This window comes from Rana temporaria, chromosome 1, assembly GCF_905171775.1.
Source record: "Rana temporaria chromosome 1, aRanTem1.1, whole genome shotgun sequence".
Lineage (NCBI taxonomy): Eukaryota > Metazoa > Chordata > Amphibia > Anura > Ranidae > Rana > Rana temporaria.
The window spans coordinates 464,754,004-464,771,906 of NC_053489.1; the positions used below are offsets into that span (position 1 = coordinate 464,754,004).

General features: G+C 43.5%; 1 protein-coding gene across 1 annotated transcript in view; it reads right to left on the reverse strand.

Annotated features, from left to right (window-relative positions):
• Nucleotides 1–17,903, reverse strand: part of STPG2 (sperm tail PG-rich repeat containing 2) — an 874,725-nt gene that overhangs the window by 459,222 nt on the left and 397,600 nt on the right. The window contains exon 12 of the mRNA XM_040328101.1: nucleotides 11,327–11,492. Coding sequence (XP_040184035.1) covers nucleotides 11,327–11,492 — 166 coding nt within the window. The remainder of the gene's footprint in view (nucleotides 1–11,326; nucleotides 11,493–17,903) is intronic.

Below are 17,903 nucleotides of genomic sequence, written 5' to 3' on the forward strand. Positions count from 1 at the left end.
ATATTTTATTATATCTTTTCATGTGACAACACTGAAGAAATGCCACTTTGCTACAATGTAAAAGAGTGCGCATACAGCTTGTATACCAGTGTAAATTTGCTGTCCCCTCAAACTAACTCAACACAGCCATTATTGTCTAAACCGCTGGCAACAAAAGTGAGTATGAATGTCCAAATTGGGCCCAATTAGCCATGTTTTCTCCCCGGTGTCATGTGACTTGTTGGTGATTTCAAGGTCTGAGGCCTCGTACACACGACCGTTTTCCTCGACAGAATCCATCAAGAAACTTGGTGGCAGAGCTTTTTTGCAGAGGAAAACGGTCGTGTGTATGTTTTTTGTCGAGAAAACTGTCGTGGAATTCAACGAGAAAAAAAGAGAACAAGTTCTCTTTTTCCTCGTCGGGAGTTTCAATTTCCTTGTCGTGTTTCTCGTCGGGTTGGTTTACGACGAGAAACACGTTCATGTGTATGCTTAGAAACCCGCGCATGCTTAGAATAAAGTATGAGATGGGAGCGTGCCTTCAGTAAAAGTAGGGTTTGTAATGGAGATAGCACATTCGTCACGCTGTAACAGACTGAAAAGCGCGAATCGTCTCTCACCAAACTTTTACTTAACACGCAGTAACATGAGATTAGCAAACGCAGCCCCAAGGGTGGCGCCAGTGGAATAAAACTTCCCCTTTATAGTGCCGTCGTACGTGTTGTACGTCACCGCGTTTGAGAACAAGGAGATTTTGTCTTGACAGTGTGTACACAAAAAAAGCTTGTCAAGATTCTCGACAAGCCTAACAAGGAACTCGGGGGGAGTGGGGGCGAAGGACCAGTGGCTGAAGTTGGACCTAGCGCCGCCCATTCAATGGTTTGGGAGGGACTATATCGGTACTGATGAAAATACATAAAACATAATAATGTAAAAAAGTTTATTAATGTAAGTACATAAAAAAAAAAGTACAATTCAATGATTGGTCAAACGTCTACTAGTTTCGCGGGTTTGCCGCTTCGTCAGGACAGCCAATCTATAGAGTAATGCAATAAGAATATGTAACAAACATCAGCAGTACAATATACAATAATAGAAAACATTAATGATCGCTTACTCCCCATTTGTAAGCGATCATTAATGTTTTCTATTATTTGTATATTGTACTGCTGATGTTTGTTACATATTCTTATCGCATTACTCTATAGATTGTCTGTCCTGACGAAGCGGCAAACCCGCGAAACTAGTCGACGTTTGACCAATCATTGAATTGTACTTTTATTTGTTTTGCAATTTTTATACATTAATAAACTTTTTTACATTATTATGTTTTATGTATTTTCATCAGAACCGAGATAGTCCCTCCCAAACCATTGAATGGGCGGCGCTAGGTCCAACTTCAGCCACTGGTCCTTCGCCCCCACTCCCCTCTTTTTACTATAACCGGGATGAAAAGGTACTGTTTTAATTAATTTAGTGTTCTATACAAGAGGCCATACTCCCCTTTTCGTTCTAACAAGGAACTCGTTGAGGAAAACAATGTTTCATTTACGACAAGTTCCTTGGTCGTGTGTACGAGGTCTCAGGCCTCGTACACACTACCATTTTCCTCAACAGAATTCATCAAGAAACTTGGTGGCAGAGCTTTTTGCAGAGGAAAACGGTCGTGTGTATGTTTTTTGTCGAGAAAACTGTTGTGGAACTCGACGAGAAAAAAAGAGAACAAGTTCTCTTTTTCCTCGTCAGGAGTTTCAATTTCCTCGTCGTGTTTCCCGTCGGGCTGGTTTACGACGAGAAACACGTTTGTGTGTATACTTAGAAACCCGCGCATGCTCAGAATAAAGTATGAGATGGAAGCATGCCTTCGGTAAATGTAGGGTTTGTAATGGAGATAGCACATTCGTCACGCTGTAACAGACTGAAAAGCGTGAATCGTCTCTCACCAAACTTTTACTTAACACGCAGTAACATGAGATTAGCAAAAGCAGCCCCGAGGGTGGCGCCAGTGGAATAAAACTTCCCCTTATAGTGCCGTCGTACGTGTTGTACGTCACCGCGTTTGAGAACAACAAGATTTTTTCTTGACAGTGTGTACGCAAAGAAAGCTTGTCAAGATTCTCGAGAAGCCTAACAAGGAACTCGTTGAGGAAAACGATGTTTAATTTACGACGAGTTCCTCGCTCGTGTGTACGAGGCCTCAGGTGTGTTAAATTTGGTGTTATCGCTCTCACTCTCCCATACTGGTCACTGAAAGTTCAGCATGGCACCTCATGGAAAAGAACACTCTGAGGATCTGAAAAAAAGAATTGTTGCTCTACATAAAGATGGCCTGGGCTATAGGAAGATTGCCAAGACCCTGAAACTGAGCTGCAGCACGGTGGCCAAGACCATACAGTGGTTTATTGGGACAGGTTCTACTCAGAACAGGTCTCGCCCATTGAAGTTTATAGGAGCCCAACAGGAAAACATCAAAGTGCCCATTTTGAAGGCTTAAATGCAAGTAATTGGCCATAAAAGGGGTATGGGGGTCCAGGTGCAGCCCTGGGGGCATGTATCAATGCAATAATTTTTTTCAAAATTATAGTTTTTAGTGATGATATAATGTGACAGGTCCACCAGGTGACAATGCCTTACCTATATAAGAACTGTCAAAGCCCAGAGGACGTTCTAAAAGGTGGAGCTTTTGTTTTTTACTTTTTAGAACTTCGGCGGTGAAGCGGGCAGCGTTATTGTCGATGGATTTACATTGAGGGACACAATGGTTTTTTTAATAAAGGATTTTGGAAAAATCTTGGGTGAATGGGTAGTGGTACTATATACCCCATACTCATAGGGGGTGCCAGGATCTAGGGGTCCTCTTATTAAAGGGAGCTTCAAGATTCCAATAAGCCCTCCACCCGCAGACCCTGACAACCACAGCCTAGGGTTGTCGGGAAGAGACCCTTGTCCCCATCAACATAGAGACAACGTGCTTTGGGGAGCTCCCTTTGCCCCTAAAGCACCCTCCATGTTAAGGGCATGTGGCCTGGTATGGTTTTAAAGGGGTGCGCACTCGCTTGTCCCCCTTGTTTCCTGACCTGCCAGGCTGCTTGCTCAAATAAGGGTCTGGTGTGGATTTTGATTGGGACCCATGCAGTTTTTTTTATTCTGGCGTGGGGTTTCCCTAAAATCCATACCAGAACTAAAGGGCAAACACCCTACAAATTTGGGCGTTCGTTGAAAAAGCATATGGTCGGCCCAAACTGTTCACCCAACATTAAATAAATATATAAAACTTTCTTATATAGCCAAGTGCAAGCAGCAGTTGTACGTTATCAGTGAGGACAGGCTAGGACAAAGGCCATCTGAGCTGTCTAGCAATTTTTGTAAATATAACAGGAAGTGATTCATCTATAGCAAAATAATGCTGTTACTTGTTGCTGTTTTAAAGTGGATGTAAACCCTCACATATACCCAGTGAAGTGAGCAGCCTCATATGATACACAAGGATGAAACAAATCCTCCTACATTGGTTTTACTTGTTTACCCACAGTCTTCTCTTGCCTACACCCCTTCAAAGGGGCAGAAAAGTGTTAAAATCTACCTTTAGTTGTCAGGAGAACAAAGGAGGGGGCGGAGAGGCTGCAGTAACAGTGTATGAGAGCTGATTGGAGGAAAGGCACACCCCTCTCTACACAGCAGAACTGTGTTCTGAATAGACAAGCTGTTTGCTGAGCTCTCTCCCCCCACACACATAAATTTGTCTCATGTGTCGGGAAAACGTCTCAGAAGTGATTAATGCTGATAACAGAGGAACAAAGCACCAGAGAGAAACAAGACTTTGAAATTGGACGAGAGATATGTAAACAACAGAGATATATTTGCTTTGCTCAGATTCTATGACTGCGGTTTACAACCACTTTAACCGTTTCCCGACCGCCTCACGTAGATTTACTGCAGCAGAATGGATTTCTTGGGGGAAACCCCATACGGGTACTGCTTTCCCTTTAAGAGCCGCCAGAGGGTATGCCCGCTGGGACCCAATGCACGTGGCCGACGGGCGCAATTGATCGGGCCCCATTAATCACATGCACGAGAGCCAGCACTCAAATCCCTGTTCTGTCAGAGGAGAGGAGACATAATTTGTTCCTACTAAGTAGAAACGACGATATGTCTCCTCCCCCAGTCAATCCTATCCCCATATAGTTATAACACATCTAGGGAACACGCGCACATTTAACCCCTTTCCCTACCAGTGACATTTACACAGTAATCAGTGCATATTTATAGCATATTTAAAACAAAAATGTGTCAAAAGTGTCCGATCTGTCCGTCGCAATGTTGCAGTACCGCTAAAAATTGCAGATCACTGCCATTACTAGTAAAAAAATATATACAAATGCCATAAATCTTTCCCATAGTTAGTAGACGCTATAACTTTTGCGCAAACCAATCAATATACGCTCATTGCAATTTTTTTTTACCAAAAATATGAAAAAGAATATATATTGGCCTAAACTGATGAAGAAATGTTTTTCTTTTTAATTTTGGGGGATACCGTATTGATCGGCGTATAACACACACTTTTTCCCCATAAAATCAGGGGGAAATCGTGTGTGCGTGTTATACGCTGATCCCTGCTGTCGATGAGGGAAGAGGAGCGAGCGCCACTGAATTACATAGAGCCGCGATCTCCTTCCTGTGTACCCGGCGATCCGCCGTGCACAGCCATACCTCCTGGCCCCGCATTGGACCACTGTACTGTCTAATGCCTCGTTTCCACTGAGCGGATCGGTTCGGTACGGTTCGGTACGGTTCGGTACGGTACGCTATTTTGGGTGTTTCCATTATGAAAGTGTGCCATAAAACCGAACCGTACCGTACCATTCTGGCTCCTGCTTCAGATGTGGGGCCATAGAAAATGGAAAGGTTCCATTAGGGCGGAGATGCAATACATTCCACTGATTGGTGGATGCGCTAGGCATTTTTTCTAAATCCTGTATGGTCCCCGACGGTCCGATTTGCAGTGGAAACGCTCACGAGAATAGACCGGTCCATTCTAACCGTTCCAAATTTACAGACCCGAACCGTTCTATTCAGTGGAAACGAGGCATTACATATGAGCAGGGACAGAAGGTGTGGCTGTGAGTGATGGGTACACAGAAAGGAGATTGCGGCTTCTATGTAATTCAGCGGCGCTCGCTCCTCTTCCCTCTGAGACAGCGGGGATAATCTGACACGGATGGCAAAGGTGAGTCTGCAAATGGGCACTGAACAGGCTGCATTTTGGTAAATGCATAGGCTGCAGATGGCCACTAATAAGGCTGCAGTGAGGAGCAAGGCTGCAGAGGGGCAAAGATTGGGCTGCCGATGGGCACAGATCATGCTGCAGATGGGCACAGATTAGGCTGCAGATGGGCACAGATCAGTCTGCACTGAAGGTGCAGATGGGCACAGATCAGGCTGCATTGAGGGTGCATATGGGCACTAATCATGCTGCATTGATGCTCACTGACCATTATTTTGCTTCAAAGTGGTTTATTAAAAAAAAACATTTTTGAAACTTCCCTCTTAAATTGGGGTGCGTGTTATACGCTGATAAATACGGTATTTATTATAGTAAAATGTATAAAATGTTGTTTTGGTTTTCAAAATTGTCGCTCTTTTTTTGTTCATAGCGCAAAAAATAAAAACCGCAGAGGTGATCAAATACCACCAAAAGAAAGCTCTATTTGTGGGGAAAAAAGAAACACAACTTTTGTTTGGATACAGCATTGCATGACCGCGCAATTGTCAGTTAAAGCGACGCAGTGCCAAATTGTAAAAAGTGCTGTCAGGAAGGGGGAAAAATCTTCCAGGGCTGAAGTGGTTAAAGTCAAATGTCTTCACATTATTAAATTCAAATGTTTATGTTTTAGAAAAGTCTTGAATGTGATGGACTTTGAGCTCCTAGCATTCCAACCGAATGTATTGTGTTACATTGGTGTGATAGAAGCTGAATGGTTTCTTTTGCTTTCCCCATTACATTAGCTTTCAACATGTAGATGTCTATATTTAGGGTTTAGGGCAGGAAGAATTCTCGCAGTGCTTTACACTTCCCAGCATACAGCATAGATTCCTGATAGTCTAACTTAAAAGCTCTCATCATGGGTTGTCATAAATAAAAAAAGGTGGAAATATTTACTACAATTGATTACAAACCTAATTATTAATGACAAGTCTCAAAGAAGTGTCCAGGAAATGTTACTCGCAGGTCTAGACAATTGACTAATCCTGATGTATAGATTTACTTTATTTTATATATATATTTTTATATTATATGATTTATATAATTTATGTATACTTACTGTTATATATTTAATTCTTAAAACTTCAATAAAATATTTGAAACAGATTTACTTTATTTGATGTCTCTTGATGTGTACATCTTCTTCCTTCCACTGGATTTATATCGTCCCTTCAGCACTGGTACCCTGGTTTGCTACTTTTATGTTGCCTTCTTCTTACAATGCGCACTCCTGGCATGCAGCCATTTTCTGACTTTGTCTAAAGTGGCAAGCCACTGCTTCTACCCCCCTCTGCATCCTCCAATGAGCACGTTCCTCTGCCTTCACTGTGCAATCAGTGTGTGTCCTACCCAGATGTTCAAGGATGTGTCCAGGTTTCAGGCAGACTGAAACCTGGACACATTTTTCAGACCTAGCTGTGGCCCCCCAAGTAACGAAGATAGTCACACACAAATCTGTTGCTGTCTGGGAGTTATGACGGCTGTCTGGGGGCAGGTTCAGCATCACTGGGGGGCAGGCCGATGATGTCAGCAAGATCAATTTGGCCACACCTACTGTTCACTGCGGTACGCTATGCGCACCACATTAGTACTCTCCTTCAGGGCACCCAAAAGGTGTCCCAGGCCGCTAAAGTGTTCAGGTTTTACTTGAAGAAAAGGTAGCAACCCTAGATGTGACATTTTCTGGTCAGGAGTGAGTAGTTATAGGGGGTGTGAAAATGAGTGTTGGTCACATTGGAGCTTTTACTTAATTAAAAAAATTAATAAAAAAGTTAGGATTAAATACTTCTTAGATTTAAAGTGATTAAAAAGTCTAATTTAAAAAAAATTAATTAACGAACATGTTATACTTCCCTGCTTTGTGTAATGGTTTTGCAGCCCGGGTCCTCCTCTTTTCCGGTCCCTATTCACTGCTCTTGGCTCCTCCCTCCTTTTGAGTGCCCCAACACCAAGCAGCTTGCTATGGGGTCACCCGAGCCAAGCTGCAGCTCTGTGTGTCCATTTAGACACAGAGCTGTGGTTCGGCCCATCCCCTCTCTCTCCTGATAGGCAAACTGACTTTGATGGACAGCAGCTGGAGCCAATGGCGTTGCTGCTGTGTCTCAGCCAATTAGGAGGCAGAGTCCTCGATGGCCGAAGGACTTCACTGGATTGAGATGGGGCTCAGGTAATAATTAAGGAGCCTGAGGGGGTCTGATGCACACTCGTTTTTTTTTATCTTAAGATAAAAAAAAAACCTCTGCCTTAGCAACCCCATTAACCACTTAAGGACCGCCTAACGCCGATATACGCCGGCAGAATGGCATGGCTGGGCCAGCCGTGGGCCCAGCCGTGGGTCGCGGGCGCGTGCCCACAGCGCCCACGGAGCTGAGGAAAGGGGAGAACTGTGTGTAAACACAGCTTCCCCGTTCTTCACTGTGGCGCTGTCATCGATCGTGTGTTCCCTTATATAGGGAATCACAATCGATGACGTCACACCTACAGCCACACCCCCTACAGTTAAAAACACAGATGAGGTCACACATAACCCCATCAGCGCCCCATAGTGGTTAACTCCCAAACTGCAATTGTCATTTTCACAGTAAACAATGCATTTTAAATGTATTTTTTGCTGTGAAAATGACAATGGTCCCAAAAATGTGTCAAAATTGTCCGAAGTGTCCGCCATAATGTCGCAGTCACGAAAAAAATTGCTGATTGCCGCCATTAGTAGTAAAAAAATAATAATTAATAAACATGCAATAACACTATCCCCTATTTTGTAAACGCTTTAATTTTTGCGCAAACCATAAATTGATAAACGCGTATTGCGATTTGTTTTACCAAAAATAGGTAGAAGAATACGTATCGGCCTAAACTGAGGAAAAATGTTTTTTTTTATATATTTTTGGGGGATATTTATTATAGCAACAAGTGAAAAATATTGCATTTTTTTCAAAATTTTTGCTCTATATTTGTTTATAGCGCAAAATATTAAAACCGCAGAGGTGATCAAATACCACCAAAAGAAAGCTCTATTTGTGGGAAAAAAAGGACGCCAATTTTGTTTGGGAGCCACGTCGCATGACCGCGCAATTGTCAGTTAAAGCGACGCAGTGCCGAATTGCAAAAAGGGGCCTGGTCCTTTAGCTGCATTTTGGTCCGGGTCTTAAGTGGTTAAGAGGTTTTTGGAGGTCAAATATTACTGTTAACTGTTTACCAGCTGAGTGCTGATGGTGTATTCTTTAGAGAAAAAGCAACATTTTGTTTCCACTACACATATTTTTTAGCTGCCTTTATCTTCAGTTTTAGCTTTTGGTAGATTTATTAGCTTTACAGAAAAAAGAAACTATCATTAAGGTCTATCTTTTTCTAGGGCCCTTTTTTGATTTAACTGCTTGCGGACCACCCTACGCACATATACTGCGGCAGGGCCGCTCCTCCCTGCCAGACTAGGCAGAACCGCAGTCTGACTATCTAAACTAAGCAGACCACCTTTTTGTTAGAGAGAATTGTACTGGTCCTGTGTTTCTGCTAAGCAGGAACACAGATCTTCACCTCCCCCACAGTTAGCAAGCACTCCCAGGGAACACATTTAAACCTTTGATCGCCCCTGATGTCAACCCCTTCCCAGCCAGTGTCATTTGTAAAGTGACAGTGCATATTTTTTAGCACTGATTGCTGTATTAGTGTCACTGGTCCCCAAAAAGTGTCAAAAGTGTCAGTTAGGTGTCCGATTTGTCCGCCACAATATCACATTCCCGCTATTAGTCGCTGATCGCCTTCATTAGTAGTAAAAAATAAAAATAGCCCATAGTTTGTAGACGCATAACTTTTGCGCAAATCAATCAATATAAGCTTACGCTTCTCTTGAAGGGGGTAAACCTTCCAGAGCTGAAGTGATTAAATAATATTTTAGTTTCACAAACCAGTGTAAAACTTTAGGAAAATTAAGAAAAAAACAAGGCTGGACAGCCGCACTCATGTGCAATTACTTTATTCAAGTGCCGGATACAAAGGTGAACTACAGGTATCAGCTCACATGTGTCACACCAAGGTCGGATGCTTACTCATAGCAAGTAATGGAGCTATGTGTAAGCACCCGCCGATGGTGTGAAACATGTAAACTGATACCTGTAGTTTACCTTTGTATCCGGGACACTTGAATAAAGAGATTGAACAGGAGTGCAGCCATCCAGCCTTCTTTTCTGCTAATTATCTGTTTGCATACAGGGCTTTTTGGAGCAGCAGGGTAAGATAAACTGCCTTAGAGCGATATACATGTACATTTTAGGAAAATTAACTATGATTTATCCCATGCAAAATTTGCACATCCCCACACAGCCGCTTCATTCATTTTAGAGGAATCTGTAAATATAAAACTATGAGCTACATCTGCCATTGTGGCAAAAAGACTGCAATTCGCAATAGAAAATAAGTGCCTTGACACCACTGCACCTGTAGTTTATTGATACTTCCTCTTTGAACCAAAGGTCCATACAGTACCTTAATATGAAACAGCAGCTGCAGGAATAGTCTACAGCAGGGGTGTCAAACTCAATTTAATTGTGGGCCGCATCAGCATTATGATTGCCCTCAAAAGGGCCGGTTGTATCTGTAAGATTAGATCTCCAGCGCATTTTCCCCTACATTAGATGTCAAAAGTCACCCCACCCTCGGAAGTTGAGTCACCTGCTCTCCCTTACATCACAGTGCACCCCCCTTTCCTTATGATGAAGCTGGATGCATTGCTTGTAAGCAGAAAGTAAGGGTCTGGAGAAGGACCAGAGGAGGGCTGGAGAGGTGCGAGGGCCACATGAAATGGCCTGGAAGGCCAGATTCGTCCTACGGGCCTTGTGTTTGAGTTAACCTCCCAGCGGAGGACACCATGGAGTGGCTGGATGGCACTGGCGGGGACTCCTAAGCAATACTGCCCGCTCAGTGCTGGGGAGAGCCCTCAGGAGAGATGTGATGAACGATGACGCTATGGAGAGGTGAGGAGGAGGATGAATCCTCCTATCTATATCGAGCTGTGTGTGTGGGGGGAGGAGGGGGGATGGGGGTAATAGGGTGTGTGGGTAGTGCAGGAAGTAGGAGTCAGGTAGGTCAGTGTATGTGGTCAGGTAGGTCAGTGTATGTGTCAGGTTGGTCAGGTGGGTCAGTGGAGTGGTCAGATAGGTCAGTGTAGGGTTAGATAGGTCAGTGTATGTGGTCAGGTAGGTCAGTGTATGTGGTTAGGTAGGTCAGTGTATGTGTCAGGTTGGTCAGGTGGGTCAGTGGAGTGGTCAGGTAGGTCAGTGTAGGGTTAGGTAGGTCAGTGTATGTGGTCAGGTAGGTCAGTGTATGTGGTTAGGTAGGTCATTGTATGTGGTTAGGTAGGTCAGTGTATGTGGTCAGGTAGATCAGTGTATGTGTGAGGTAGATCAGTGTATGTGTGAGGTAGGTCAGTGTATGTGGTCATGTAGATCAGTGTATGTGTGCGGTAGTTCAGTGTATGTGGTCAGGTAACACAGTGTAATGGTCAGGTAGGTCAGTGTATGTGGTCAGGTATGTCAGTGTATGTGGTCAGGTTGTTCAGGTAGGTCAGTGTAGTGGTCAGGTAGTTCAGTGTATGTGGTCAGGTAACACAGTGTAATGGTCAGGTAGGTCAGTGTATGTGGTCAGGTAGGTCAGTGTATGTGGTCAGGTAGTAGGACAGTGTATGTGGTCAGGTAGTAGGACAGTGTATGTGGTCAGGTAGTAGAACCGTGTATGTGGTCAGGTAGTAAAACAGTTTATGTGGTCAGGTAGGTCACATGTGTTACAAGGGCAGTGCACAAGGGGTGGAGTTAGGGGCGGAGCCAAGGGGGAAATTATGTTTTGCCTAGGGACTCAAAAAACCTTGCACCAGCTCTGGACTAAGATTAGCCATAGATGAGAAGATTTTACAAGAGTAAGGACTCTTACCTTTCTTGCAATGGTAGCGCACTGGGGCCTTCATGCCCTTTTCATCCTTTAGTGAATTCCTACAAAGCTGAATGGTCTCCCAGTAGTCACAAGCAATGGCTATATCTGCTTATTTGTTATAAAATATTGGGCCGCTCCGGCATATTATATTCTTACCTGGTATGTGAAAGTCATTCAGCAGGGCAAGGGATCTGGGAACACCACTAAGAAAAGAAGATTGCTTTCTCTTGGCTTGGACTGTCCTTGGAGGTCTATATTTGCCCTTGGCATGCAGATTTTCATATGATTCACTCACATTGTAGGAACCAGGAGGTGGCGCATCCTAAAATAGAATTGAAAAGAGAAAATTGTAAATAAAAATGATTTATAAAGCACATTGGTAATAACCTTTCCTGGCTGCTCTAGCATATGCCAAGGAGATTCATGTGTCAAAGTAGTTGTTGGCATGCCTGAGCCCAGTGACCTGCTGAGCTTTAGTCAGTATTTATTCGATTTTATAGAATTAAACTAAAGGCAGCTGATACCCATTTTTGCAATAGTCAGTGGCAGAATATTTGGCAGTATTTACAATGCAAACCCTTTTATTTAGAAGGCTCCAACATAGTGTGTGAATACAGCTAAAACTTGAGTATGTCACATTGTCTCCCATACCCAAAAGCACTTAGTATTTACTGATGGCTGCTATGGAGTAGTCAAAAAGTAAGCATCAGTAGTAGATTTTTTTTCCATGACTGAACTATTTCAGGGGGTTTCCCGCAATGACTGTTCTATTGACCACAAGGATATTGCTATAATATGACTTGTACATTCCAGTGGCAGCTGGTGCTCAATTTTTTTGGGAGGCACAAACAAACTGAAAAAATCAGAAAAAAAACTGCCACTGTGCCATCCAACACAGTCATATTCAGAGGTTGTTTTGGGGAAATAGATGTATGAGTGCTGCCAGCATTGCCGTAGAGGTTGAAGGGGTGGGGGGTCAGCCTGTCAGTGCTCAGACCATACGTTGCACACTGCATTAAAATTTGTATCAGGAGGAAGCCCCTTCTTAAGGTGATACACAAGAAAGCCTGCAGTTTGCTCAAGACAAACAGACTAAGGACATGGGTTACTGTCCTTTTGTCTGATGAGACCAAGGAAAACTTACTTGGTTCAGATGGTGTCAAGCATGTGTGGGGGTTACCAGGTGAGGAGTACAAAGACAAGACAATCAAGCATGGTGGTGGGAGTGTCATGGTCTGGGGCTGCATTAGTGTTGCATGTACTGGGAAGCTACAGTTCATTGAGGGAAATTATGGATGCCAACATGTACTGTGACATACTGTAGCAGAGCATGATCCCCTCCCTTCGGAGACTGGCCCTCAGGGAAGTATTCCAACATGATAACAACCCCAAACACCCCTCCAAGAGGACCACAACCCTGCTAAAGTAGCTGAGGGTAAAGTTAATGGACTTGCCAAGCATGTCTCCAGACCTAAACCCTATTAAGCATCTGTGGGGCATTCTCAAATGGAAGGTGGCAGAGCGCAATGTCTCTAACATCCACCAGCTCTGTGATGTCGTCATGGAGGAGTGGAAGAGTAGTCCAGAGGCAACCTGTGAAGCTCTGGTGAACTCCATGCCCAAGATGGTTAAGTCCGTGCTGGAAAATAATGGTGGTTACACAAAATATTGACACTTTGGGCGTAATTGGGACATGTTCACTTGGGGGTGTACAAACTTTTGTTGCCAGTGGTTTGGACATTAATGGCTGTGTTGAATTATTTTGAGGGGACAGTAAATTGACACTGTTATACAAGCTGTAAACGCACTACTTTACATTGTAGCAAAGTGTAATTTCTTCAGAGTTGTCACATGAAAAAATTGAATCAAATATTTACAAAAATGTGAGAGGTGTACTTACTTTTGTGAGATACTGTATGTACCTGTTTTACCTATCAGTCTTTTTAATGACACATCTTACAACCGATAGGTTGATTTCTGGTTTAGCTATACAACTTCCTGGTATTGACTTCAGCAATTATGTTTTTCAGCGCTCAGGTACAATCCCCCACCAGAACTTGTAAAGCACATTATCTTTTAGGCTGGGTTCACACCATCGCCAGATCCGTACCACAGCAGGGGTCCGATGCGTGCTGGTTCACCGTTTCAGGTCCGATTTCAGCCTGAATTTTGGTCTGAATTCAGACGTGAAACAGACCAAAAAAGGCACACATTTTTCCAGCAAAACCCACCAGACCTGCTGCCGACATATGTGAACCGTCTCCATAGAGAGGCGGTCACATTCTCCTGCTATGCAAATTGAATGTGGGGAAATCATCTAAAACACCATCACTATAAGGCTGGGTTCACACCAATGCAAATTTAATACGGATTTCCCTGCATCCAATTTGCATAGGTGTACACTAAGCCTTATAGTTATGGTGTGTTTTTTTTTTCCAGTTTTGACTGGATGGACAACCAATCAACAGTAAGATGATGGTAATTTACTGCCTAGTAAGCATGCTGGAGGCAGAGAGGTTACACAGGAAGCCGAAAAGCTGAAGAAAATGGGGGAGAACAGGCATATTAACCACTTGCTGACTGCCTCACGTAGATATACGTTGGCAAAATGGCACGGGCAGGTAAAGCACGTACCTGTACGTTGCTTTGAATCTGCCGCCCGGCGCAAAATCTGTGCCTGCGGGACTCATGGACTCGTTGTCCGCCAGTGTCCCACGATCGTGTCACGGAGAGGCATTTCCCTGTTCTGCCTAGTGACAGAACAGTGATCTACTGCTCCCTAGTGTTTAACCCCTTCCCTGCCAGTGTCATTTACACAGTAATCAGTGCATTTTTATAGCACTGATCGCTGTATAAATGACAATGACAAAAAGAGAGTATCTCCCCCCTGGGTGGGACTTTAAAGGCTACACAAAGTATCAAGGTATAAAAGCGAACTTTAATAGGAATTGGTACAGAAACTGGCACTTATTATTAATGCACACACCACGCACCCATGGTGCATGTAAAAGCAACACATAGACAAATACAAAAAACAGTAATGATAAAACAATACATATGCCACAAACAGATGGCAAAATAGACAAAAAAGCATTCTCCTAGTAGATGAGATGTGTATGCCCGACGCGTTTCTGGTTGTCGACCGTCATCAGGGGCCACGGAGGAAGAGTAGTGCAAATCGTAATAAATAATAATAATAAATATGTAATAAACTGGATGTAGACCCCCTTTTTGTTTAGTTATAGAGTTGTGTGGGGAAGGAGTTACGTCCGAGCGTCCCTCATATCCAGGGAAGTGGATTGTAAAGGGGCCCAGGACCTTCCGGTACGTGACTAGCCAGGTTGCGTCCTGCCCAGTTCCAAATCCCATCGCTGCTTAAATCCCCGTTCAGGTCTAAAGAGACCCACTGGCTCTATGGAGTCCATAGGTGAGGTGTGTAGTGGCGTTATCCAAAGTCAATAGGTGCCTATTGTGTGCATTAATAATAAGTGCCAGTTTCTGTACCAATTCCTATTAAAGATCGCTGTTATACCTTGATACTTCGTGTAGCCTTTAAAGTCCCATCCAGGGGGAGATACTCTCTTTTTGTTATATGCGAATAAGGGATGTGGCTAACACAAATGCTATTGAAGCAGTGAGTACCTCGTCCTTTTTCTATAAATGACAATGGTTCCAAAGTAGTGTCAAAAGTGTCCGATGTGTCCGCCGCAATATCGCAGTCACGCTAAAAATTGCAGATCACTGCCATTACTAGTAAAAAAATTATAATAAAAAAAATGCCATAAAACTATCCCCTATTTTGTAGACGCTATAACTTTTGCGCACACCAATCAATATACACCTATTGTGATTTTTTTACCATAAATATGTAGAAGAATACATATCGGCCTAAACTGAGGAAAAAATTGTTTTTTATATATTGTTGGGGGATATTTATAGCTAAAAGAAAAAAATATTGCTTTTTTTCAAAATTGTTGCTTTTTTTGTTATAGTGCAAAAGGTGATCAAATACAACCAAAATAAAGCTCTATTTGTGAGGGAAAAAAAGGACGTCAATTTTGTTTGGGTGCAACGTTGCATGAGCACACAATTATCAGTTAAAGCGATGCAGTGCTTAATCGCAAAAAATGGACCGATCATTGGGCAGCCAATTCTTCTGGGGCTGAAGTGGTTAAAGAAAACCTGTCATCAGAAAAATATAAAGGTTCCTTATATGACCTTCATCTGGAGAAAAAGCAGTCATGCTGAACTTTGACTTCCAAAGGTCCAAAACCAGATGACAAGATGATAGCAAGTGAAGTCAGAACTCCTGATAAGCAAACTTGTTCCAGGTCAGTAACTAAAAGTACTGAAGACATTGGGTCAGCATGAAAATCAAGGTAGTGAGCATTTTCAGATACAACCTAGAAATGGCAAACTCTATATTTCTCTCGTGATTGCTTCCTTAAACCATTGCACGTATAATTCTAGGACTAGAACTATCACTGTCATAAATTATTCAGCACCATGGGGCACATTCGTATCATTAGTTAATTTCAACGTGAGAAAGTCAAAAGTTCTGAATTCCTAAATTATGTATCAGAGACACTGGCTGGAAGTCAGATAGATGTATAATGTAATCTGGGCATTTCATTACATTAGTGTCACTATTTTGACATAATTCTTAATAATCAGAGAGAAAATGTTTCAGTTTTCAACCCTAATAGCTGACATTTCTGTATGAGTTGTCATTTTAATGCTTAGATACATGAGGTCACATTAAAGAATGCCAGTACTCACTAAGATACACTGACTTAAAAATACTCATGTTCAATGTTCCCACAATGCTAATGAACCATGTAATATTAATATTTTAATCACAATGTATAAGCCACCCAGCATTTACTGTACTCAATAGCAGTCTATGCCTGCTATATCTTTATAGATTAGAAAGGCACTGCAGGGTACTGTGAAGCCTCGTACACACGACCGAGGAACTCGACGGGCGAAACACATAGTTTTCCTCGTCGAGTTCCTTGTTAGGCTAGGTAAGTTTCTCCATTCCCGTCGAGGAAAAATAAGACATGCTCTCTTTTTGGCTCGACGGGATCCTCGACAGTTTCCTCGAAGAAAAATGTACACACGACTGGTTTCCTCGGCAAAAAAAAAATACCAGCTTCTTGCTGTTTTTTGCCGAGAAACTCGGTCGTGTGTACGAGGCCTTACACACTTCTAAGCTGAGAGTTTCTCTTTTTTTGCCTTCCCTGATTGCACTTGCAGCGCACAGGTCACACACACACACATCATTGTGCCCTCTTTCCTTCAAGAACTTCAGCTCTGGCATTGAAGGCCTGTGGTAGACATTGTCAGTGCTTCCACCGCGGTGCGTCCATAGTGGGTGCAGGAGCGCCACCCCCTCTCTCCTGCACCCATTAATCAACAATACATAGATTCATGCATTGCATGAATCTATGTATTGTTGCCGCTGCCGCCCACTATTCAGATGTCCGGCCCCCAGTTAGGAGCCAGCCATCTGAATAACAGCAGTGGGTGTGTTTTGGAAGTGCCTGATTAGAGCGAGATGCTCTAATAAGCTTCCCAATTAGAGCCTGCGGGCTTCCAAATGGTTAACCAGAGGGCGCACAGGCTGTGCGCTCCCTGGTTTAACAGTACTATGTTAGGGAATCGGTTCCCTAACACTGAGGCCTCGTACACACGACAGAGTTTCTCGGCAGAATTCGGCGAGAAACTCGGTCAGAGCCTGATCCTGCCGAGAAACTCTGTCGTGTGTACACTTTCGGCCCGATGGAGCCGCCGAGGAACTCGTCGAGAAAATAGAGAACATGTTCTCTATTTTCTCGTTGTTCTATGGGAGCTCTCGGCCCGCCGAGCTCCTCGGCGGCTTCAGGGCTGAACTGGCCGAGGAACTCGATGTGTTTGGCACGTCGAGTTCCTCGGCCGTGTGTACGAGGCCTGACCCGCCTCTCAGCCAATCAGGTGCACCGGGTCTGGTTACAGGTCACCTGACTAGCTGAAGTGACATTGAGGGCGGAAGAAGACATCAAAGGAGCGTGGAGAGGATGATGCTGACCCGAGGAAGGTAAGTGCTGGGCTGGGGGGAAACTGGCTGTATTTGGGGGCACAAACTGGCTGCAATTGGGGGCACAAACTGGCGGCAATTGGGGTCACAAACTGGCTGCAATTGGGGGGACAAACTGGTTGCATTTGAGGGGGCAAACTGGCTGTGTTTGATGGGCACATTGGCTGCGTTTAATGGGCACAGTGACGGCAATTGATGTTTTTTTTTTGTTTGTTTGCGCCCCCCCCCCCCCCCAAAAAAAAATTTGGAGCAATAATTTAAGCATTCCAAAGAAAGTTATCCAGGAAGGGACCTGTTGGCAGGATCAACAGGTAAGATGTTGGAGATGAAGAGGGAACAGAGCAATGGAAAGTATATAAACGTTCACATACAATGTACTATATACATTGAAAACATTTTTGTTTGGACATACACATTATACTGGTACGTTAATTAGATCCTGTCTAAATTGGCCCTAGTATGAATGTGAGTTACAGTAGGGACCTTAGATTGAAAGCTCATTGAGGGTAGGGACTGATGTGACTGTACAATGTATATGTAAAGCGCTGCGTAAATTGATAGCGCTATATAAGTACCTAAAAAAAAAATTGTGATGCTGGGAGAAGCTCAGTACTTACACTAAGGCAATATGGTGAGTAGATAGATAGATAGATA